The sequence below is a fragment of the Rhinolophus sinicus genome, linkage group LG15, assembly GCF_036562045.2.
Source record: "Rhinolophus sinicus isolate RSC01 linkage group LG15, ASM3656204v1, whole genome shotgun sequence".
NCBI lineage: Eukaryota > Metazoa > Chordata > Mammalia > Chiroptera > Rhinolophidae > Rhinolophus > Rhinolophus sinicus.
In genome coordinates this window covers 46397769-46422696 of record NC_133764.1, presented here as the reverse complement: position 1 = coordinate 46422696, position 24928 = coordinate 46397769, and the positions used below count along the sequence as shown (strand labels likewise).

The window sequence follows — 24928 nt, the reverse complement described above, 5'->3', positions numbered from 1 at the left end:
TATGGGGTCCCCTGTTCTGTTACATGTTGAAACTATGCAAGGGACCTCAAGTACTGCCATAAAGGTCTGGTACCACAAACCGGGAAAGGTGCCAGTGGCAGCGACCCTCCTTTCCCAGGACAAAAAGCTAGCATGTATCCTCCCAGATGGGAGGGATTTGCCATTGTTGGTTCCTAAGACTACCATTTCTTTTCGTCCATAGGTGTCAGTAGGCTAATACGGCACAGGGACCCTCGTGGAAGACGCTTGTTGCATAGATTGTGAGGCGAGACCCTGTAGGGGTGGAGTGTGGGGACAGAGCCCCGAGAGCCTGTAAGGCTCTCGGCCTCACGTGAAGGGGTGCTGGCTCGGGTGGTGAATGGCCGTCGGCTGTGGCTGATTGGCCGTCGGCTGTGGCCAGTTAGCCAATTGGCCGCTGGTATAACTGCTACGACTACGGAGGATTGCCGAGGAGAGCCGAGGAGAGCGGAAGAGGAGAGCCGAGAGAGAGGAACAGAGGAGAGAGTGGAGAAGAGTCGTCGGTCGGTCGGTTGGCGGAAAAGCGGACGGCAGGTCGGCGTCCGGTGGGCCCAGCCTCCAGTGAGACCGTGGTGGTATGGCTCCCCTACCTATGGCTCCGTGGGTGTTCCTTGTTGGCCTCACCGTATCCTGCGTTCTTATGTGGGGAGCGGGACCAGAGACCCCGCAGGCCGCCCCGCCTGAAAGATGGCGCGGCAAGAAGGCCTCTGCGCACGACAAATGGCGCAGCGAGCAGGGTCTCCTGCCCGACAAATGGCGCAGCAAGCAGGGTCTCCTGCCCGACAAATGGCGCAGCAAGCAGGGTCCCCCACACGACAACTTCTGTAAGTAATTTGTAAGCAAACATATAAATATTGTTTGGTACCGTCGTGTAGATGCCACCAAACTTTTCACACAAAAGAGCTACTTTTGATTCCCTGGTCCTGTGGTTAGTATTAGGTTGGTATTTAGCAGTTCTGAATAGGAGAATGACTGCCAGTTCTGCTTCCGTCTCCACTGGGCCTCCCTGGGAGCCAGTGGGAGGAGGCAGGAAGCTTAAGGGGATTTTTTCATAAGTATGAAATTTCATATTTGGGATAGGCCTGTAATTAACCAGTCCCTTCATAGCATTTTAAAAAGCTATTTCAATCTCAGTGAACCTACAAGTAAAATAGGAAAAGAGAATGATTTACTTTAGCAACAGATTGACTGAAACAGAGTATTTATCTCCATTTCCTTTGTTTTCTAGGAGCAGGCTGCCCTCTGGGGGTAAGCAGTATGCCATCAAGAAGCCTTTTAAATGCATTTCTCATGCATTTTGGCATTAACTACAAGCTTCTATTATATTCTTCTGATTGCATCACCCTGAAATGTGGTATTTACAGGACCACTTTATGCTGACTCCATGAAAATGAATGGCAAGATCTGTATACGGACTTGCTTAGCTATTAATGTCACTATATTATATAGTTCTTAGGGAATAGGAGGTTGTTTTCGTAAATTCTTGCTGTTTTTTAATAAACGCAGTTTGCAGAACCAAGGACATGACTTTCACTTTGTTTTTTTTTAACAGAATATTAGAAGTGGCAAGGTGTTCTCAACTAACAGATGTAGGCTTTACCACATTGGCCCGGGTAAGTATTTTCTCCAAGTTCTATAGGTTTTGTTTGGGATTTTTATTTCAGAAGAATGAGCAAGGAGGGAAATGTGGAATGGCACCAGAATTGAAGGTGAGGGATGTGGGGAACTTCTCCGTGGCTGGTACTCCTGGGCGTCCTTGTGCCTCAGCCACAGGCCTGTAGAATACAAAGGGCTGTAGAAGTGCGGGCCCGCATTGGCTTACATAATGCTCCCCCATGCAACTTCATTTTCCACATTTTCATATGATAAACTAAGCAGGGACTTCCTAGTGCTTCATGAAAGAAACTTGCTTGGTTATTTGTATGCGACTGGTTGGTGAGAGTAATGTTGAAAGAAACAGATAAGCCTGATTTTAGTTGGAGGCATTTTCAGAGATTTTCTGTATTCTCCAGAAGATTTTAATACTTGAAATGGTTTATAAATCTGTATAATGATAGTATTTAAAATTATACAGTCTTTGACCAATGCAATAGGACATGGGGAAGGACATTTGCTTTCAGGCTGATCAATGGAATACTAATTGGGTGGGGGGGCAGCACATGACATAACTAAATGAGGACATAACGCTTACCTTTCATTCTTCCAAATAAATCATTTTTGTTCAATTATTTATGATTGAAAGGATCTCTTTATTAGCACAGTATTACTGTTCAGCAAGTGTATTCCCTTGGACTTGTAAGATGTTAGATACTTTAACTGTGGCATAATAGAGAAATTTCACTGTGATCGAGGCCTTTTAAAATGTGTAATTAATGGAATAAGACAAAGTGACATTAGAATGACACCAACTCTGTAACTCTTAAGATTTCATCAGTATATTTAATACAGTACTTAGTTTTCTGGCCTTAAATTTGTCCTATGTTTTAAATGTTTGTTTTTGTATTTTATAGAATTGCCACGAGCTTGAAAAGATGGACCTGGAAGAGTGTGTTCAGGTAAACTTGTGGATTTTTACTCAGGAATACAGTACAATACAGTATGATAGAAACTTACATACCGTGCATTTGAGAACATTCACTTCCCTACCCTAGTGTAGTGTGCTGCCTGGCAGCACTGCTGACTCTTCATTTATTGAGGTGTCCTCCAGGCATACCAGGCAGAGGTGCTCATGTTGTATATGTTAAGAAACTAGATGAATACGTGCCATCAGTGAAGTTGCCACCTGAAAGAAAGAAGGTCCAAACATTCAGGCCATAAAGATGATAAGATGTTTCTTTAGACCTATAGGGTTTTGATACTAGTAAATAATTAAAGCCCATCACACTGATCTATATATATATAGCACTGCCCTTTTAATGGCAGGCAAGCTAACCAAGTATCTCTTTATCAACAAATGCTTTTGTTACCAGTCTTAAGAGCTTTGAGATTATTAGTTGATTAGGGAGAAACTTTGAAGGGGGATCTTAAAAAGAAGATAGAGCAATGAATTTTTTTAATGATAAAAATAAAGAAGATACTTGGGTGGTAACTATTGAGGTCATTTTTTTCTAAATTACTTGTTCTCCAGACACTACTTAGCAGCTATTTGTTCTTACTAAACTAAAACTTGTTCACGTCCATTTACCTCTTGCACATGCCTGAGTGTCCTGTGTGTCCTTCCCAGTTAGTCCTAAGTGATGTGCACGTACCTGCCTGCCCCAACTCCCACCCCCTTGCCATTTCTTAATCCCTGTGAGGCTATGTGTATTATAATGATATATAATAACAGTAATCTCAGAGTTGAGAATTGGAAAGGAAGCACTGATTTACTTTTTGTCCTAAGATAACTATAAAAGACTGTTCTTCCCTTAGGAGTTCTTCCTTCCTGAATGTTCATAGTTAACGCAGATTCCAGCAGCCCCTTTCTGCCACCCTTGCGAAGACAGCTGACACCCAACTTACCAAGCCAGAGTTGTGGCATGGCTTCTAAATTCTAGGCCAAATATCTAAAACTTTGAGGATATTCCTGCATTAATTTTTTTCATGGAGCGGTGTCTTCTGGTTCTTTTCTGCTATGGTTCTAAGGAGGTAGAATAAAATTGTCCAGTGGGTAAAAGTTGCGAGGGGACTGATTTTCATTTCATTTCAGAAACAAAACCATTTTCAGCAGACCTGTTCAAAGATGAAGACTAGAGACGACTAGATGTTTTCAAGCCTAGCCTGGATAGGTTCTCAAAGAGCAGGTCCGGGGAGCCAACGGGATTTCAACCTCAAGATTCTGTTATTTTATCACTGATAACAGGATGTCAGTCTAGAATAAAGTGTAGTCAAGAATGGGGTATGGCCCGTGAGTTTTTTTGGAATTATACCTAAAATAAGCTTACATGTTTCTTTCAGATAACAGATAGCACATTGATCCAGCTTTCTATACACTGTCCTCGACTTCAAGTATTGGTGAGTTTGACTCTGGAAGTCTTGTGTGTTTGTTTATTGGATTCACTCAAAACCCAGCTCTTATTTTCCTCTTGGTGTCTTGCTGCCATTTGGGGAGAGCATATTTCTCCAAATTGCCAACATACCAAGGACCAAGGGAAGACATGAGTGTGGGGGAAAGCTGAAATAGGAACTGGAAAAATGAAATGTTTCTGGATCAATACTTGGAGATTGAAAACTGACATGGGCAGTATGCGTCCTCCCTCCCACATGCATTATACTCCTTCCTGAATGATGTTTAAATTTCCATAGATCTGAGGGATGAGGTGGCCCAAAATACAGTTTGCTTCACCTTGGGACCAAGTGTTCCTATAACAGAACCAGTCAAGGCTTTACAAGGGGAGTTCTCTGCTACTGCTTCCAGTAACGTTATGGGAAAGCATTCTGGTTGACTATTCTGTTGTGTAGGTTCATTAGTGGTGTGTTTTGTGGCACATTATTATCCAAAATCGGGTCAAGAGATTCTGAGTTGCACATGTAGGAACCAGGGATTTAAGGAAAATTGACAAAGTGATTTCTGTGAAGAGATAACCACACTTGACAGCTTTAAGAATCAACTTCAGTTAATTAATTGGGCATTCCCCTGTCCCAGGTATTCAGTATTTAGTCCAAATTCCAGAAATTTTTGTACAGGAAAAACTTGAGCCTCACTGTCCCTGTAAAGAAGAAAAATGTTAATTTGTGTGTTGGGGCAGGGGGTAAATATCTTACTTTGTTTATGAACTATTTCACAGTAATTACATGAATTCACAAAACACATATATTTAGAATCACAGAAATGTCAGTTATTGATTGTCAAAAGCAGAACCCCAGCAACTCTAGTTTGCTTTTTTCATCTTACCACAGGTATCTAGTGTTGATTCCATATATATATACTCAAAATCAAACCAGCAAAGCCTCCTTTCCAGTGGCACACAGGCCTCTGGCTAAAGAACGCCATAAGACATTTCAGTGTCCTTCCTTGCTCTGTTTGGTTGCAGAGTCTGTCTCACTGTGAGCTGATCACAGATGATGGAATTCGTCACCTGGGGAATGGGGCCTGTGCTCACGACCAGCTGGAGGTGATTGAACTGGACAACTGCCCACTAATCACAGATGCGTCCCTGGAGCACTTGAAGAGCTGTCACAGCCTTGAGCGGATAGAACTCTATGACTGCCAGCAAATCACACGGGCAGGAATCAAGAGACTCAGGGTAAAGATGGCTGCATCACTCTCCGGCTCTAGTGTTCTCAGCACCCTTTCCTTCTTTTTTTTTAGATTTAGATTCCTGTGATTTTTATATTTACTTGGACATTTAGCAAAGAGATTTTTTTTTAAAATGGAGAGCAAACCTAAAGGTAGATGGTTTTTAACCTATGTTTCCATTTGTTCCAGATGGAAATTTAGTAGGCAAATACCCACTGAAGGATAGAAAAGTAGGTCTCCTCCCAGCAGAGTTTCTCCAGTAATGTCCAGAGCTTAATAACATGCCCGGAGTCAAAAGTGTATGCCAGATTTTGGTTCTAAAGGAAAGAAAGGAATAACATAAAGAAAATACTTAGTTAAATAGGATTCAAGAATTTAATTTGTATTTCCTTTCACATTAAGCCCTTTTGCTGGGGTTATTTTTTAAGACAAAAACGGATCGTGTAGTTTTTTTCTCCTTTCTTTTTGTCCCTTCCTCCAAAATAGAGACCCATGTAAAGCCAAATGACTGGAAGACAGGTTGCCAGCAAGAAGATTATAAAAGGCTGGATGAATCTATTAGATTATTCAGCTCACCAGACATTTATTGGAACATCTGCTTCACACCTGCTGTGGGGAAGGCACTGTGCTTAGTTAGGCCCTTACAACCAACCTCTAAAAAATCCATGTTGGCCATAAGGCATTTGAGCACGTAAAGGAACACCAAACCTCACCTTGAGTTCCAGTTGGCCTCTGTTCCTCCTCTTCCATCAGACTTCGAGGACTGAGACCATAACTGCAATTGGGGGGCGGGGGAGTGGTCCTTGCAGCTATATTTCTTCTACACCAAAAAAGAGCCACAGATCAACCAGAGCCTTTTCTATGGCCTACTTCTCCTAGGGTTCCTGGCTGTCAGGAATCCATCTCTTCCATCTCTGAATCTTCAAGAGTCTTTATCTGTTCTTCAAGTCACTTAGCACTTTTCCACTTTAATTTAGCTATTTATGTGCATATCTAGACTACAAGTTCCCTAAGAGCAGGATTTCCATCTTGATCATCTTTGTACCCCTCTTGTGTAACTAGCACAGTGCCTTGAACATAGTAGGAATTCAGAAACTATTTATGTGGTAAAAACTAAAGGTTGTTAAAAGAGGATAATGAGATTTTTTTAAACATCAGAAGAAACATTGTCCACAATGACTTGGAAAAAAAATACTATTTTAAGCTTATATAGTTTCTTCCAACTGTGGGAATCAAAGTAGGAATCCCCTTTGGGACAGGTTAAGAGATTGGTATGAAGTTTTTCCCCAGTTTTATTATTCTAGAAGCAGGTGCCAAAGTTATGTGAGCTGATTTGGTTGTTTAGAGTAAGGTAGGATGGTACATCCTGGCTGCTGGTGCTCAGCCTCTGCCCTGCTTTCATGGCCACTCAGCCCCTCAGTGTTTTTTCTGAAAAGCAGCCTTGCTCTTTCTGTTTAAGCCCTCTCTCTTAGTAATGTTTCTGTCTTGTTTCAGACCCATTTACCCAATATTAAAGTCCACGCCTACTTCGCACCTGTCACTCCACCCCCATCAGTAGGGGGCAGCAGACAGCGCTTCTGCAGATGCTGCATCATCCTATGACAGTGGAGGTGGTCAACCTTGGCGAACTGAGTATTTAATGACACTTCTAGAGTTACCGTGGAGTCTCCAGTGGAAGCGACCCCAGTGTTCTGGGCAAGGGTTACAAAGTGAGGGCAGCACCCAGATCCCCAGAGCCACACATACATACAAACGTATACCCACCCTCACCCACTCTAGCTCTGTGACCAGGGGACTGAAGTTCGTGCTGGCTTTATCAAGTGGATTGGTAAAACTTAACCATTCCTGTTGGACATGCCCAGAAGAAAATCCCAGGCAAGGTAGAGGGAAGGGGGCATTCCAGCAAACCCAGTGTTACTGCTACTACGGTTTCTTTATTTTATTAAGGGGTTTCTTTGACAATTTTGGAACAGCAACTGCAGTCCTTCAGGGTCAAGGAAAGCATAGAAAAACAATGTATGTTGTATCCAGGGACCAGAAAGAAAATTTCTTTGCATCCTATAAGTGGTAGCCATCCATTGTGAGATGACTGCAGAGCCTCTGTGTGTCCTCGTTCCCATGCCAACGTGCTGAGCATGCTCACAAAGAAGGCTTGTTCATTCCGCATCCTGTTTTAGTATTTGGCCCAGAGGTTTCCTAAATGATTGCATTGAAATCGCTGTGGTCCAGATGTGATTACTTATTCACTCAAAATTGTCACTCTCTGTAGCACACTTGTGCACCTGTCTTTCGTTCACTGTTGCTCCCTCCTGCATTCTTGTTCAGTCTGTCACCTCTTCATAGTCTGCTTACTCACACTCAATTGTTACTCTTTTGCTGTTGTTGTGTTTACAGTTTGCATTTTGGATGATTAGTTGGGGTTACCAAACATTTTTAAAGGAGACATTATCAATAAATATTTTTTTAATTCTAAATTTTACCATTAGGGGACCCTGCCTGAATCTTTGCCAGTTTTGAGAAGAAATTGAGCTAAAACTATTTTGAGGAAAGTAAACTTTGCCTTTTGGTTTCCGTTCTGTCTTGTGATAATATACATGGTATGCCCAGTATTTCCCCTGCACATTTTTTTTTCCCATCAAACGTCACTGACTTAATAAGGAGAGAGAAATGCATTATTATTAGTAAAGAGTGAAAAGGCAGGTCCCAAAACTGAGCCTGAAAGCCCCCACCACCCAAGCTCAGACATGTTGTATGTTCACTGAAATACAAGCGTGATCAGTGGCATCCATGATTTGTGTCTTGAAGTGGTTTGTTTTAGCAAGAGTGCTGCTAGAGGAGCTATACTGTCTAGCCAATCAATTTCACTTCCCCCTCCCCCATTTCAGCCTGTCAGGGATACAAGAATGACCCTGTAACAGCTGGTCAACTGTATGCCAATGTTGGTGGTATCATATCTAATATCGGAGCCTCAAAGGACCAGAACCTTCTCAGACCTGTCAGCCATATCTGTCTTGTGCTTTAGACTTCCCATGAATGAAATACAAGTGTAGCCTGGCGAAGGAAGGGGCAGCAGAAAGAACTTTCAGAGGAGGTAGGGGGTTCAGGTCACTGTCCAACCTGGTCAACCGCGCTGAGGGCAGGGTGTTCAGTACCCATGACTCAGAGTCGAAGAAGTATCCTCTCCCCCATCCCAGCCCCACCCCTGCCAAAAAATCATGCAAGATGAGTGAAATGAGTTTCTAAAGTTCAAGAAGTAGATTTCTAAACCCTGAGGTTAGAAACTGATTTTTTTTTTTTTTTTTTTTTTTGGTCTTGTAGAGCATTAATGTACAGTTCACCATGGTCTTAGATCACCTTCTGCATGATCCAGGCCAGTAAAAGGCTTGTTTTAATGCTTCAAGTGCTGATTCAACCAGCAGGTGTAAGAATTAAGTGTTATTTATTTCTTTAAGCAGTCCCGTGAAAGTGTCCTAGAAATGTGTACGCCCACCAGTATTTAGCATGTTATATTTATGTTAAATCCTGTTTTGTCATGCCCTTTTTTTTTTTTTTTTTTAAGATTTTATTGGGGAAGGGGAACAGGACTTTATTGGGGAACAGTGTGCATTTTCAGGACTTTTCTCCAAGTCAAGTTGTTGTCCTTTCAATCTTAGTTGTGGAGGGTTCTGTTCAGCTTCAAGTTGTTGTTCTTTCAGTCTTAGTTGTGGAGGGCGCAGCTCAGCTCCAGGTCCAGTTGCCGTTGCTAGTTGCAGGGGGCACAGCCCACCATCCCTTGCGGGAGTCGAACCGGCAACCTTGTGGTTGAGACAACATACTCCAACCAACTGAGCCATCTGGAAGCTCAGCGGCAGCTCAGCTCAAGGTGCCATGTTCAATTTTAGTTGCAGGGGGCGCTGCCCACCATCCCTTGCGGGAGTTGAGGAATTGAACTGGCAACCTTGTGGTTGAGAGCGGGACTCTAGGAATTGAACTGGCAACCTTGTGGTTGGGAGCCCACTGGCCCATGTGGGAATCGAACCGGCAGCCTTCGGAGTTAGGAGCACGGAGCTCTAACCGCCTGAGCCACCAGGCCGGCCCTTTTAAAAGCTCAAGTTAGTTACATTTTTTATTCCTCCTGCCCCTCACCCTCTTTTCAAATTACAATGTAAGGAATATACTTTTTTAAAGTGAGACTCACTCTCCTGGCTGTACCCCACAAGTATAAATACACACGTCCACACACACTTCAAGATGTAGTTCATGATATTCAGATCTCCAGGTCACTCATTCAAACAAAACTAAAAAGAAATACTTAGGGACCATCTGCTCTAACGGATAATAGTGCCTGAACAAATTGACCATAAAACCCTGATTGATTAGTGAGTATAGATTTGAATTGCCCAACAGTTGAGGCTATTAAGGTACTTACTTGAAAAAATATGTAAGTTTAGAAGACCCTGCTCACCAGCACGTGAACGTCTTGGAAATCGTGTTTCTCTGCTCAAAGAGTGTACTCACGTGCAGGTCCATGTGCACTTGCCCAGGCAACCCCCGTCTGGGCAGAGAACAGAGTGGAGAGAGAAAAAAGGCCCTGGAGTGTGCGGCACTGGCTGGCATATGGTCAGGCAGGAGCTTTGTTCCTTCCTCAAGAAAACTTCAGGCCCATCAAATTTGGAAGGAAATACATTTTTTATGCCAATCTGCAACCTACACCAGCTGATGAAATGTACCAGGACTTTGAGAACCCAGAACATGGTAAGTTTTGGTCAGGTGGAAAGAGTCCTGTCATCGGAACATAATGCTTCCTACGTTAGCATCAGGGACACTTGAAAATTCATTGAGGCTTCACAGGTGTAGGAGAACTCTCCTTAGGAAAAGCTGATTGTTCCATTTGTCTGACTCCAGATTCCCTCCACAATATGCCTTCTGTAATGAAAAAATGCAGCATGAACAGCGAGAAGAGATTTGGGAGAAGTAAGGATATACCCTCAAAGCTATTGCCATAAACCTGCAGATAGCCAGGAGGAATTATTACAGTGTCTCTGGAGGAAGTTATTAAACATCCAGCTCATCTCTTTTCCAAGCAACCTTTTCCCCTTATGTTTTCCAGCATTATTTGCTACATCGATATCTTTCTCTTCATTGGCTCCATCAAGGTGATTCCAGCTTTTTATTTTTAATTGACTTCTCCCATTTCCTTCCTATACCCACCCTCACTGTGAGTGTAAAGCCTCCATCTCACTCTCAGGATGCTGCTGATTCTTTCTCAGATGTCTCCAGTCCAGCTCCCTTTTTGGGTCCTTGTCCTGGTCTAGGCGCTGTCCTGGCAGCCTTGAATTCAGTGAGTGTCGCATGGCTCAGGCCATTTTTTATTGGGTGGTCTTTGATGTTTGCTTACTGAATTTGAAATCAAACTTGGATATGAGCAGTAAGAGGATCTGGCATCCTTTTTTCCAATATTTGGAATATGAAAGCACATTGTACTTTATGTAAAAAGGGTTTTCCTCTATTCTGCTTTTTAGTGGATGTAAAAATATTTCTTAAATGGTTTTTGTAAATTTTTACATTCATTAAGTTGATTTAGCAGACATACAAGTCAGGAATTTTATGTAGTCCTGATATCACACATTTTAGAGGGGAATCTGGTAAATATTTTTATGATGCTTTATTTTGGGTTTTCCAAACTGATCAGTTCAATATAGCTATAATGCTACAGCTGTCAAGCTCTTGTATTTCTTCTAATTGTCTTGTAAAATGCATTGTTACTGGTTTAATAGCCCATTAATGCAGTGGGGGGTGCGAAACAAAGTATGCAGTGGAACCTTTCTTGTTTGAAGTTGTTAGGAAGTGTGATAGTGTCACTGGAAAGAAGAGGATGGTTTCCTGTCTGCCTGTGTGAGAAACATATCCTTAGGGACCGTGTTGTTTTGGAGAGGAGGAACACTTGCCAATTGGTTGCAGACCCTTGGCCATTTCATGTTTATTGTGTTGAAAGTCACAGACTGTTCATGACAGCCACCACCAGGGAGAGAGGAAATTGGTCCATTCTGCCTTTTCCCTCCTTGTATGCTCGATTTAAGGTTAGGTTTCTATCCCTATTGTGTGTCCTGGCTAACAGACTCTTATAGTGGTATACTTTGAGCGTCCAGAACATTTCATAAAAAGATTGCCTTCTCTGTCTACCCACCAGTTCTAGGATCTTTAACCACCTCAGACCCAGGCAATGTGAATTAGCCATGTTTTGTTTGAGAAAAGGTGTAGGATGTTTGGTTGGGTCTTGAGGCAGAACCCTCCCCCTTACAATGATCTAGGACCAAAGAACCCTAAAGCAGTAGGAAAGTGAGGGGAAACATGGAATCTCAGCCTCTCCTCACCTTTATTTCTGTCAAAAATTTTAAGTGTAAGATTGAAAGATACAGAAAGCTATTAAAGATCATGTCAATAGTATATAATTAACCCAGGTAATTTGGGAATAAAATTTGGCTGTATTTGCTATATCCAGATGCCCTAACTTAACATCTTGGTTCTCTAGCAAAGAACATGCTGCTCTAACCTTGCCTTCTCATTTGGGACAAACTTTCTACCTGCCAGAAACTACCATTTGAGACAAGTGAGTTTTCTGCATGAAGGGCTTCTGCAGCTCCCCCCTCAAGGCAAGTCTACCTATTTTGTCCATTTTTATTAGGAACATAGTTGTGCATTTCTGAAGCCTTTAGTCCTTAGGAACGTTAAGAACTTCTCAGCTGAGTCTGAGTGAATCCTTGGAGCCCAAGAGAGGTACACTTAATTTTCAGTAGAAAAAAATGTGTTGGACAAGCTCACATGTGGGATATTAAGAGAAATTCCCTAATGCACTTCTTCCATGTCTGCTTCGTGTGGTTTTTGAGTAAACCCTTGGTAGAGTTTGGTTCCTAGGTGTTGAGTCTCAGTGCTTCCTGAGCCAAGGTGGTTCACTGCCCTTTAGGAAAAAGAACCGTGAGCAACCAAAACTCTATCAATGATCCTGTCTATTTTCTGTGTTTTTCAGTGTCTTGTTTTGAAGGGTTGGGGTGGGGAAACGGTAGGTGAGATTCAGTTCTGGAACTGGGGTAACTTGCTTTAGGTACAGGCATCTGTCCTGAGTATATAGAAACAGCTGCTTCACATGTGAGTAGATTTACTTTCCATCTAATGAACCCCATGCCCTTCTTACTGGCAAGGAGGGCTTCTGCTTTCCACACACCTAACCAGAGTCATCCAGATGGGGATTGCACCACTGAAAGAGCCACCAGTGCTTCCCAGCTGCTTCTGGGCGTGGTTTTCACCGGGGCAAGAGCAGGTAGGCAATAAATGTGAATCCCCACCCCAAGAAGAGATGGGAAGAGAGGTGTCCAGACTCCACCTTTTCTCTTCTGCCATACCCCCCAAGAATCCAGGGAAATCTTTGAAGCAATGTCTTTTTTTATTAAAGTGGAGGAAGAAAACTTGATCCCACTAAGTTTTGCTTGTCATTGTCTCTTACTACTGTTTCTTATTTATTCAAATCTGTACCCCACTGCTGCTCACACACATGTATGTGTTTCTTACTTTAGCCTAACCCTTCTTGGCGCCTGAAGTCATTCTATTTTGGTTTTCTTTTTTTTTTACGGCACTAGTGAATGAGAACCTAAAGTCTTAGAAAACCCTAACTCGAAAAGGAGTCTAACTAGCATGGTTTGATTAATTACTTTACCTTTTTCCCCCTAAAGACTTGAATGATTTTCTTTACTAGTGCTATATAATAGATCTATAATAAGTGAAACCTTTGCTGCTACTTTCCTGGGTTTACAACAGTTTTCTCCTTCCCTTAAGAATAATTTCTTATCTGTGCTTCTCTGATGACTGTTAATTTCTAATAAGTGCAGGAAGAGATGAGCCTAAGATTCTTTCTCTTACTCCCGTCCTTATCCTACCCCCAAATTACACACTAACCTCTACACGATCTGTGGGGTGGGGCTCATCAGAAATTACTTGTTTTTCTCACCATGCTGCAGCTCGGAGCTGGCCCCTGAGGCTCTGGCTGCCCAGTACTGAGGGTTACTTCTTAATTTTGCCTTTCTCCATTCCTGTTATGACTCAGTTTTCAAATGCCTCCCACTCTGGCCACCTCCTTTTTCCTCCCAGGAATCATTTCCAAGTCACCTGCCTTGGGCATTTCCAACTGCTCAGCTCCTCACCTTTGCCCACCTTCCAGTGACCCTGAGAGCACAGACCTGAGGAACATGGCCTGTGCAGAGCTCAGAGAACTGTGAGCACTACCCCTGCCCATCAGACTCTGCTTGGGGACAGAGATGGATGGGTGAATGGTGCTGTGGGAGAAATTTTTATCTTCAAACCAGACTCTCTCATCCCTGTACCCTGCCCCCATCCTAGCCCCTGAGTGGGCAAAATGCAGAGGATGGTTGACTGGCAGGATCTGATCCCAAACTCCTGTTTGGCCTAAGCCTTCCCCAGCCTTTTGGCCCACCCTGGAATGTTTCAGTGTGTGGCAGCTGCTGCACACTGTTTCTCCACCAGGCCTCCCCAACGCTTAGCCAGTCAGTCCCTGGGGCCAACACAGTTCCCTACATGGCGACTTAACACCAGGTTCCATTAGCTGTCCAAGTGACTGTTTCCACCCAGTTCTGTTGGCGCTTGAGATTTGGGGGGTGGGGGGGCGGGAGGGTTATTTAAAATAAATAAAATCCAAGGTGGCAGTAGAGGATTCCTTTTGCTTTAAAATCTTTGGACTAAAAAAAACAAAAAAAACTGTTTTTATATATAAATATATAAATTGTTATGTAACTATTATTGTTTCCTGTATGTTCTAATTTTGTTTTATGATGTAATTAAAGGAAATAAGCTGTGAAGACTTTTCATTTTGCTGCAGAATTAGCCTGACTCAGAGCTGTTACTCTTAACTTCCTTGAACCCTAGAACTGCAGAGGCTCCTGAGGCTGAAGAAAGGGGCTTCTTTTTGTTATAGTTACATTTTTTAATATTCTTTAACTAATAACCTGTATTGATTATTTGATAGCCTTTATTTAATACTTTTTCAGTAGCCTTTATTTAATACCCTGAACTCCACATGTCTCTGAGAAAAATGGAAGACATAATATAAATCAGCTTCGAAAAACCTTTGTCTTAATTTGATAGTAACAATTCAGCCCAAGTCCCTCATCTGTGCAGGGCATTGCTCTCAGCTCCACTAGGAAGGAGTGAGGAGGGACTGGTGTAATGGTGAAACACACATTCCCAGGTCAGACTGCCTGACTTCCACGGAATGACCCTCTGTCTCAGTTCTTCATTGTTAAAGTGGGGGTACCAGTACTTATTCTAGAGTTGTGAAGATTAAAAGGTGATAATGGCACCCTGTAAACATTCACACATTACCTGCTTTTATTCCCTTCATTTTAGCAAATATTCAGTGTCTAGTCTGTGCTCGAGGCTCCTAGGTTGAGAGATACACAAAGGTTAACACAATGGGGTCCCTATTCTTTTAGTGGAGATGAGCAGTGAATCCAAATCTGCACCCTAAACTTCAATCTCAGGGTGTCTCGCCTGCCATGAAACCCTTGGGGAGCCCTGTGGCGTCATAGGCTCCACTTGAAACCCAGTCACCCTGCATGAGGTAAAAGAAGGTATGGCCCAATTATCACTTATCTTTTTTAAAAGCACTTAATGTAAAATTGGTTTTCTACAAAGAAAAAGAGATACACCAAAAAATCAGGTAGATTACAAGCCTAAAGGTGAAATGGAAAATTAAACTTGAAACTTTGACAAACGTTTATTTATATTTATGACCTTAATAAAAGGATTTCTTAAGACCTAAAAATTAAAAGATTAATAAATAAATTCAACTACATTTTTAAAACCCCATAGCCTCAGTGTTTAAAAATAGCTATAGTATTTCCCAAATCTTTAAATAAGCACATTGATTTGATAGTTGAATGGTCTTTTGGAGGCTTTAGTGGATACTTTTTCCCCAAACTAATTGAAAAAAAATCCAGCCAGATTCATTTATTTCCTCTGTCCCAGACTCCATCCTTCGCCCTAGTCTGTAGTTTAAGCAGAGGACATTTCTCAAGAGGACCATAATAACAAGAAAATTGAACAAGCATTAAGTATTCCTTTTAAAATTAACTTTTAATTAACAAAAAGGAAGGGGTAAGTAAAATTTTAAACACGAATTAATGCACTCTGTTCAGCAACACTGCTTGGGAGGCTGTGTTCCGGGTTCTAACAACCATTGTTGCTGAGCACAAAGAAATGTGAGCCTGGGGGCTGCTTGCCTCCAGGGGAAGGACACATGACAGTTTGGCTCTTCCTTTGGAGTCGGGTGAAGCACTGAGGACTTGGACAGGCTTCTGGTGAACTCAACTGGCAGCAGCCTCCGCCTCCTTGCAGCAGGGCACCCCTGGGCCTAGGTCAGAACCAGGTAGTAGCCATCTGGATTCTGCACTGAAAGCAGTAAAAGGGGCACCGCTGGGATAAAGCTGCCCCCCAGCCATCACTGCTGCACTGCCCCCACACCTCTGAGCAGCGGGCGGCACCGTCTGCCAACCCCACTTCAAGTCCACCTTTTCAGGAAGCCTCCCCTCTGTACTGTAGCAGGAGGGATGGGGCAGGCATCCTAATAACCAGAACCACAAGCTGCTGACTGGTCAGCAAGCACCTGCCCTACTGAGTATGTTGCAGGTTAGGTGGGGCTGAAGTGAGGAGGCTTTACCTTCCTGTGTCATAAACCCCCTAACAGAAACTGGGGTGTCTTTTCCCGCATGAGAATGCATTTATCCAGTCACATTTTTCCTGAGCAATAAATAGCTGTGTTTTAGCTATATGAATCTCTGCCCCTTTGACACAAACGAAGCTGCCATCTCCCTGTAAAACCCCTACCTTTCTTCACCACAGCCACGAAGTGTGATTCGTCCTTAAGATTCTGAACCACCTGCAAGGGAGAAGGGGTCACTAAGACAGATCTGTTCTTACAGCCAGACAGAACCAGGGCAGGGAGAGGGAAACAAGTATGGAGGGCCTTACGGGGCACTGCTGCCCCTTTACCTGGTCGCTGAGGAGAATGAGGATGCCCCCAGGGCCCTGGTGGAAGAGGCGGTGGATCTGATTGGCTGGGAGGGCCAAGAGCTCTGCCAGTTTCCCCATCAGCTCTAGGGCACTGAGTTCATCCAGAGAAATCTCTTGATAAAAGCCTGGGGTGTGGGCAGCAGAGGGGCGGGGATCAGTGCGGGGGATGGGGGGGGGTCCAGAGGGAGCCCCAGATACCAGGACTTGGTGACAGCCTCAGGGAGGAGACGGAGGGGGGGTAAAGAAGGAAAAGGGCTTATAAATCCACTTAGTCTTCACCTCTTTCTCACCTTTGGGAATGCTTCAGACTGAGGGGAGCCCTCAGTTGAAAGAGGAGATGGGAGATATACGTAATGACAAGCCCAAGTACAGTAATAAAGCTTACAATGTTCTAATGCCACCTACTAATAGAATGACTAAATCAGATGGGCTTTAGGTTGTAGAACATGGAGGAATAAACCCAGGGAGAGGAGTAATCTGGTCATGGAAGGCAGGGGAATGCTGAGGAGGGCATCCTGGGTCCCAGGGATAGAGGAGCATCCCACTCCTCAGGCCAGAAGAGGTTCCATGCAGTGCAGCCACGCCTGAATGGCTTCTGAAGAGAGGCCAGAATCTCACCTGAGTCAGGGTTCTTAGGAACCTCGTTCTCTTGCCTGGAGGCCTCCTGAGCCACATATAAAGTCAGCCGGTGACGGATGGGCCTGGGCCAAGAAAACAGTCTATGTATCAGCCCTGCATAGCTGAACTAACCGCTTTGAGCCCCTATCCCTGGGAGAGACCCAGCCTTCTCCCAGGTCTCTAAGGAGACCTGGGAGAAGCATTTCTTAGGCATGTAATGAATGCCCCGGGGGGAGAGAAGGTGAGAAAAATCCACCTCTGTCCCCAGAAATTGAGTGATGCAAAAGGGATGGACACAAAATAGGTCACAGGAACCTAACTTTTTAGCCCAGCCCTGCCAGCCTTGTTCTGTGGTCTCAGACAAGTCAGTGTCTTTCTTGGGCCTGAGTTTCGTCCTCTCTAAAATGGAGGAGTGGAATAAGTGGTCTTTAAGGTGACTCCCAACTTGAACATTCTATGAAACACCACTGCTAGCTGAGTTGGTAGGTGCCGCTCCATTAGGAAGGGACCCTGGTTGGCAGTGCCCAGCACCTGGCTCTAAGAGTATTGAAAAGGCGGATCCCATCAGCAGCTCCGCAGATCTGGATAAGGTCCTGGCGGGTAAGCTTCAGCAGATCAGTGCCTGCAAAGTCAGACAGGGCCAGATTGGAGGAAAAGGCCTGGGATCAAGGGTGGTAAGGGACACAGTCCAACATTACTCTATGAAAGAGCCCTAGTATGTCCAGACGTGAGAGACTTGGATTCAAATCCCAGCTCTGCCACTTGATAGCTGTGTATCCTTGGGCAAATTATGTAACCTCTCTGAGCCCTGCCATCAAGGGGTAGTGTATAAATTATATGGGATAATACAAGAGACGAGAGCCTAGCAAGCTCTGTGTCTGGCAATTCTTTGTCCTAAATAAAAGTTAGTTGAAGGGCACACAGCAAGCCAGGACAGAAACAGGCTTCCTGTTTAAGTGTCCTATCCTCAGCCCCCTGCAGGTCTGGTCCTTGCCAGACCCCAGGCTCACCAGTGAAATTGGCCAACATCCTACAGTAGCTGGAGAACCGGTGCTGATGCAACCACTGCTGCGTCTCTAGGATGGAGGCTCCTGGGTTCAGATCCTGAGGCATAAAGAGGGCAGTCTAGATAACACCATGGACCCACGGACTGAGATCAAGGGGGGGATGGACACAGTCTCCCTGTGGGGACAGAGCCAGGAGTGCAGTTTCTAGGCTCTTGCCCTCACGTGGAAAGGTACTCAGACAGTAAATGGCCATCAACTGTGATTGGATGGCCATCAGCTGTGGCTAGTTGGCCGTCAGCTGTAACCAGTGAGCCATTGGGCACTAATATAACTGCCGTGGCTACACTAGCAGCAAATGGGGGCTAGCAAGAAGATGGTGGCTGGCAAGCGCGGATTGCAGTTAGCACGATGGATTGCAGCTAGCTAGTGGGGTTGGTTGGCAGAGAGAAGTGGACGGCAGGTTGCGAATCGTGTGGCTCCTGCTTCCTGTGTCTCCCACCCAGCTGCCAGCGAGAATATAGTGGTGTGACTCCCCTATCTATGGCTCCGTGGGTGTTCCTTTTTGGCCTCATCATATCCTGCGTTCTTATGTGGGGAGCGGGAGCTGAGACCCCGCATGACCAGAGACCCCGCATGACACCGTGTCATGCGGGGCGTCCGGCGGGGTCTCTGCTCCCGCTCCCCACAAGGGAATGCAGGACATGGTGAGGCCAAAAAGGAACACCCACGGAGCCGTAAGTAGAGGAGTCATATCGCTATATTCTCTCGCTGGTGGCTGGGTTGGAAAAACAAGAAACAGGAGCCACACAATTCTCAACCCTCACTGCGCCACTTGCAGGCTCAGCCACCATCTTCTTGCTAGCCCCCATTTGCTGCTAGCATAGCCACGGCAGTTATATTAGTGCCCAATGGCTCACTGGTTACAGCTGACGGCCAACTAGCCACAGCTGATGGCCATCCAATCACAGTTGAGGGCCATTAACTACTTGAGCCAGCACCTTTCTATGTGAGGCCGAGAGCCTGGAAACTACTTTCTGGGGCTCTGCTCCCACACACCCTGCATGACATTCCCCTTAAGGGCCCCAAATCTGAGAAGGGAGGTTCATCCTGCTGGTGGAAAGTGCCCATCCTAACTGGGAAGTTTTGCAATCTGTGGCCATACGACATCTGTCCACCAGGGGGCAGGGCCACTCTATTCTGGAGCGTGAGATGAAGCCTCTCAGAGGCTTTGGGATAATGGGTGATGGGTTGGAAAGGAAAGACTCACCTCAGCTGGGCTGCCCCCCAAGGTGTCCAAGAGGAATGGTGGTGAGTAGCAGAGCCTGTGGGGGAGCAGAGTCAGTCTCCCACCCTGCCTGCCTTCCCCACGCCTGCCCTGGGAGGCAGAGCTTGCCGCTGTCATCCCATGTTTCCAGAGGCATGGGGCACAGCTGCACCCCTCAACCCTGCCCTTCCCCCCATTCCTGGGCTGAGGAGCTCTTCTCTTCACTATCACCCCAAACGGCTGACAGAGGGTGCTTATCCGCACTTACCTCTCCGGGGACAGAAGCTTGCAGGAGTGAGGGGAGGTCAAAGCCAGAGGGCTGAGAGGCAGATAGGACGCTGCACTGGGCTCTGGCCACGGCGAACACTGGGCAAACAAACAGCAAGGTGGGCCTGGAGGTCTGAGGACAGCGGTGGCTGTGCCCTCATTTCCCTCCATCTGTCTATTAAGAGCCTTGGGCCAGACTGGGTCCCTGCCCTTGTCAGGAGTTCCTGACAAGCTGACCAAGTATCCACACAAAGGAAGAGAGTAAACTAGCCTTCCAGTCTGACTGGGAGAGTTGGGGCAGGCTTCCTGGAGAAGCCAGCCAGCAACACAGCAGGAAGGGAGGTGCTCCAGGCAGAGGGAGCAGAGTGAGGGGGCAGCAATGGTGGGCACAGGAGACGCAGCCTGGAAGGTGTTAGCTCCTGGAAGTCAGGAGCAACAGGCCGTGCAGTTTGTCCTTGCGGGAGACACCGGGCGGCAGTCGCAGCCCTTGAGGCCTCAGTTTCCCCAGGTGTATAACAAGAACCTTTTCTCCAAACCTCCCCTCATGGCCCCACCACCCCAACACACACACCTCCACGAAGACCGTGCTGTCACAGGCCGTCTGGTACTTGTCTCTCTCATGCAGGGGCTGTCTCTCAATCTTCTCCCGGTCAGTTTTCAGTTTCCGGTCAGCTCCTTTGGGCTACAGGAAGGGAGATGAGGAATCTCAGAGACACTCTCTTTACCTGCCCACTTCTCATTACAGAAGGGGCTCTAAGAAAGATCAAGCCCCATCCCTCTGTGTACAGAGAAGGAAAGAGGCCCAGAAACAGAACCACAGTAAAGCAGGGCCAGAATCCACACAGCCAGCAAGGCAGGCTGGCAGCCCTGAGAGGAAGGGGAAAGGGCCCTGGTGCTGCCTGGACCTTGAACACCTTGATGAGGCAGCCAGCTGAATGCAGGTGTTCCGGTGGAAGCTCTTTGTCACTGGGCTTGAAAGTGTCAATCTGGAGGCGGAAGGGGACGCCTTTCTCTCCACCTTTTTTCCGAGGAGTGAACTCAGTGCTGATGCAGTGAACCTGAGGTGGAGAAGAAACAAAGGAAAGAAAGCCTGGTGACTCCAGGTCCCACCCACATTTTAGGGACTTCACCTAAAACCCATTATCTGCCTGTCACCTGTCAGCGACTTTTCATCCCCAAGCAGGGTCTAGTCTTAAAGTGTAACTTTATTACATCCTTTCCCTTGTTCAGAATCCTTCAATGGTTCCCAAAGCTTATGGGATGAGAAGCAAAGTTCCTGACCCTGGCATTCGAGCAGCTTAAAGAGTCAAGTCAAGCCTTTCTGCGTAGCTACTCTCTCACCCATCAATGAACCCACTGACCCATCTAGCCAACCTGTGACCCCAGCACAGCTGCAGAGTTCTCCCCAGAATCCTCTACCTGGAAAGCTCTCCTTGCTCACATCTGAGCCAAGACATCCCATTCCAGGGTAGGGTTGCCAGCTAAAATACAGGATACCTAGTTAAATTTACATTTCAGATAAACAACAAATAATTTTTTTAGTATCAGTATGTCCCAAATATTGCACAAAATACACTAAAAAAATCTTTATCTAAAATTTAAATTTAACTGAGTATCTTGTATTTTATTTGCAAAATCTAGCAACCTACTCCAGGAAGCCTTCCTGGCCTGCACCCCACACGGCCTGCAGCCTCTGTGTTCTACCTGGCAGCGGGATTCCAAGGGTAAGCGAGGTCTTCCCCTCTGTTCACTGCCAAATTCAGACCTCCCACAATCCTGTGACGAATACTTAAAGGATCTAACTTTATAGTTGGAGAAACTAAGGTTCACAGAGATCATGTGACGAGATGTATGGGCAAGATCCATGCGAGGAAGTTGTGGAACTGAAATTGGGCCACATCTGCCTGACTTGTAGTCTAGGAGCTTAGACTAGAGTAGGCACTCAAAAAAGGGACTTATAGATGGACATTTTAATCACTTAATCCTTTATAGGATAAGTTTCTTGAAGTGGAACTACTGGGTAAAAAAATACGACCATGAAATTTAATAAATTTTGCCCAAGTGCCACACTACCTATAGAATAGATGCACCAATCTGTATTCTCAGAATATGAAGGTGTCTGTTTCTCCAAAGAGATGTATTACCAATAGTAGTGTTTTAAAGTCTTTGCCAGTGACATATATGAATTTTTTATTAGCATTTTATGAGGTTGAACTGTCTACATTTATTGGCAATTTATGTACTTACATATATTGTCTGCTTATATCCTTTGCCTATTTTTCTATTTGGTTTTCATCTGTTTTTTTCTTATTGATATATGAGAACTTTTTATATCTTAAGGATATAAAAAATCATATGTAGCAACTATTTTTCTCACTTGGTGTCTCCTTTTAATTTTGCCTAAGTATTGCAGACCATTACTTTCTATGAAGCTAAATTCTGTCCTGTGTTTTATTGTTTCTTCCATTGCTCTCAAGTTTAACAAGTCCTTCCCTATGGTGAGATTTGATGAACATTTATCCATACTTTTTCCTCGAGGTGCTTTCTGGAAGTGACTCATTCTTACAGTCCCCTCACTCCACCCAAACTCACCTTCTTTTCCCACCTAGGGTGCTGCCACCCTCATCTGACCTGCAGCCTCATCCCAGTCCCAGAGGCTGACTCACCTGCAGGAAGAGGGAGGTCCTTTTGGTTGGGTCCCAATGAAATTCCACTGTATTGAGTTGTGAGGGCAGCACTTGGGGTTCTATCACCCCCACAGATAGTGGTACATCTGCAGGCATAGGATGGCAAATAGGGAGCAAGGCTCAGGCCTCCCAGTCCATAAGGGCTCCCAAACCAGACAGCAGCTCTAAAAGGTCCCTGGTGGCTCCCCACTCACCGATGTCCAGGATGCGGTCCCCAGGCCGGCTCCACCTCCAACCATCCAGCTGCTGCTGCTCCGTGTACTGCAGGCGTCGGTCATGGAACACCACGCGCACCACACTCTGTGGGCATAGGAGGGCCTGGCTCATCGGGCAGAGGGTGCCTGGGCATTTGGGAACCAGTTCCCACACCTGAGGTACGTTAACCAGCCCATCCTCTGCCCACCTGGCTTCCCACCCCGAGTTCCGTCCAGATGCCCACCTGCCACTCACAAGCTGCGAAACTGGGGAAGTAACTTAGAGACCCTGAGCCTCAGTTTCCTCATCTGTAGAACAGGGGAGTTAATCCCTTCCCACTCTGTCACTCTACCTGTTTCTTTCCTTTGCGGCACTTATTAATTTGCAATTTGTAAGTCAACTTGCAATTGCATATAATTTGTGTATTATGTTTGTCTCACTCAGTAGAATGGAAGCCCCCTGAGGAAGGAGACTGCACTATATCTCTCTATATACTGCTGAATCCCTGTCTCAGGAAATAGTTTCTGGCAATGAAGGGAAGCTGAATTTTGTTTTTTAATCTTTTTGAGAAAAGGAATCGTGTGTGAATAACACTATGTAAACTTCTAAATCCTGGCTCTGTGTCCTTAAGAAAATACTTAACCTCTCTGTGTCTGTTGCCTCAACAATTCCTGCTCACCACTGTGAAGGTCAAATTAAAAGGTAGAATTGTGAAGTTTCTCCTTGACAATGGCATCACAGTGATGACATTGGCTTCCTGCCCAGAGGGACAGTCGTACCTAGCCTTCGCCAGTGCTGGGAGGGGAGGCACCTACCTTCAGGAGCCGGGGCCACTGGGTGGCATCACCCCGCTTGGAGTTGCAGAGCATCTGTACCTCATAGGACTGGCCTGGGAGAGGTGAAGGGGATGCGTGAGCCCCACTCTGAGGGCAAAGATGGTGATGGTGCCTGCCACGCCAGCCCACACTGGGCCCAGCCTCCAGAGTTTGCTGCCCCACTAACCCCTCTCCTTCCCAGGCCCCACGTACCCTGGTTTAGGTAGGTGAGGGCCTCCTCCTGTTGCTTCACGGCCGGTGAGGTGGCTGCACAGAGCACATACTGCAATGCGGGGCAGGGAGCCTCCTCGCTGGGGATGTTGGGCAGCTCCTCCTGCTTCAGGTAGGGCAAGGGCAGGGACTCCCTGCCAGAGAGAGGAGGGCACTGTGGCTTGCTGCCCTGTCCACCCCACCCCCTGTGGAGCTTTGACCACTCTGCCAAGTTCTCCCTCCAGAGAGCCTCCAGCCTCCTGTAGCAGGCACCCTGGCAGCAGCCAGGGCCTACGGGGACCCCATTCGGCCCCTCTGGCCCCTGAGAGACTTCCATTGAGGAGCACATCTAAGATACTACTACCAAACATCCACAAACATCTGCCATCAGGTCCTTGTTTGCAACTTCAGGGCTTGCCTGATACCAAGTCAGTGCCCAACAAAAGTGTCTTGAGCAGGTAGTGCTCAGGGTGTTTGGAGAGGTCCCAGGGCCCATTAAACACCAGGTGCACTGACCACTTCCCAACCCCCCAAAGGAACCCGAGAGCAGGAAGCCATCCCTCTCAGCTTGAAACAGACAACCCTACTATGCCCACCACAACTCAGACCAGGGCCTTCCTCGGGGGCGGAGGGAAGGGGATCTGGCCCTTACCTGAGCAAGCTGCTTGTAGGCCCGGGGTACAGTTCCCCAGGACTGGGCCATAGGTGCTCTGGCTGATTGTGCCAAAACAGCATCTTTGAAAAGGAGCAGGACCAGCTGTGTGACAGCGTTCAGCGCTGGGTTGGGCTGGACCCACTGGGCCATCCACCCGGGGCCTCAGCCTTTATACACAGAAGCAAGCCCACTGTGGGGTGGGGTGAGGCCTGGGGCCTCTGATTGGCTGAGCACCCAGGGCTGTAGGAAACTCAGGACCTCTTAGGCAGACCAAGAGTGGGAAATCGAGAAATGCTGTCCCCAGGGCTACCCAGCAATCATTAGCTTGATAGGGAGATGGTAGTGCAGCAAAACAAAGACACAGGGATGGACATCCACTCCCCCAGCATTCTCCAAGAGGCCCTGGGACAATGTGGGGTACCCTCAGGTTTCAATATTGGCCCCAGATCCACAAACCATGTGGAATAGTGGAGACCTGTGGGTCTGGACCCCATGGGAGGAGCCTGACCACTCCAGGGGACAGAACAAGCAGACACGCAGCATCACATGGACCTACAAAGGGTCTTTGCTCCCTGCTGTCTACTCCGCTTCCCCTCCCCCCACCCTTACACACAGGTGCAGTGTGGCAGGACACCTGTCCTTTCACTAGGGGCTGCCCGGCGAGGTGACTGGAGTTTACAGAACATAGCTCAGCTTGCTGTGGAAACAACTCAGGGGGTGGTGCTGGGAGGGAGAGCCCACTTGTGGGGAGGAGGAGGGTGTGTCTGGGGGGGCCCTCCCAGGGCAGAAGGAGAGGAGCTCCAGTGGGGCTGGTTTCTTTGACCCTCCTCTGCCTCGGGGTTTGGGGCAGACTGTGTTTATGGACAAATACAGTCTGCCTGGGGGACGGCTTCTTTCCCTATGCTCAGCCCCTGTT

At 46.2% G+C, this 24928-nt stretch overlaps 2 protein-coding genes across 8 annotated transcripts in view; one reads left to right on the top strand and one right to left on the bottom strand.

The window, feature by feature from the left end:
* Window positions 1-14082, top strand: part of FBXL20 (F-box and leucine rich repeat protein 20) — a 99037-nt gene extending 84955 nt beyond the window's left edge. For 2 of the 4 annotated variants that reach the window (XM_019747614.2, XM_019747615.2), the window contains exons 11-16: window positions 1571-1631; window positions 2529-2573; window positions 3955-4011; window positions 5031-5243; window positions 11748-11868; window positions 12415-14082. In XM_019747614.2, the coding sequence (XP_019603173.1) occupies window positions 1571-1631; window positions 2529-2573; window positions 3955-4011; window positions 5031-5243; window positions 11748-11868; window positions 12415-12683 (766 nt within the window). In that variant the 3' untranslated portion in view covers window positions 12684-14082. Of the gene's footprint in view, window positions 1-1570; window positions 1632-2528; window positions 2574-3954; window positions 4012-5030; window positions 5244-6730; window positions 7716-11747; window positions 11869-12414 lie in introns of those variants that run through there. The other 2 variants (XM_074319444.1, XM_019747617.2) reach the window with 2 other exon arrangements.
* A 1331-nt stretch (window positions 14083-15413) lies between these two features.
* Window positions 15414-24177, bottom strand: LOC109455800 (transcription factor CP2-like protein 1). Of its 4 annotated transcripts, none has more exons than XM_074319445.1 (15): window positions 24010-24177; window positions 23361-23481; window positions 23148-23221; window positions 22332-22437; window positions 22117-22223; window positions 20356-20508; window positions 20022-20132; window positions 19452-19549; window positions 19187-19241; window positions 17923-18016; window positions 17444-17534; window positions 16913-16995; window positions 16274-16419; window positions 16109-16160; window positions 15414-15673 (listed from the first exon to the last, which is right to left on the bottom strand). In XM_074319445.1, the coding sequence occupies exons 1-15, from the start codon at window positions 24160-24162 to the stop codon at window positions 15636-15638; spliced, it is 1482 nt and encodes a 493-aa protein (XP_074175546.1). In that variant the 5' UTR covers window positions 24163-24177; the 3' UTR covers window positions 15414-15635. The 4 variants fall into 4 exon arrangements, with proteins under 4 accessions (XP_074175546.1, XP_019603180.2, XP_019603177.2 ...); XM_019747621.2 differs by having other exon boundaries at window positions 15414-15635; XM_019747618.2 differs by having other exon boundaries at window positions 15414-15635; window positions 23361-23512; window positions 24010-24167.
* Window positions 24178-24928: the final 751 nt, after the last annotated feature.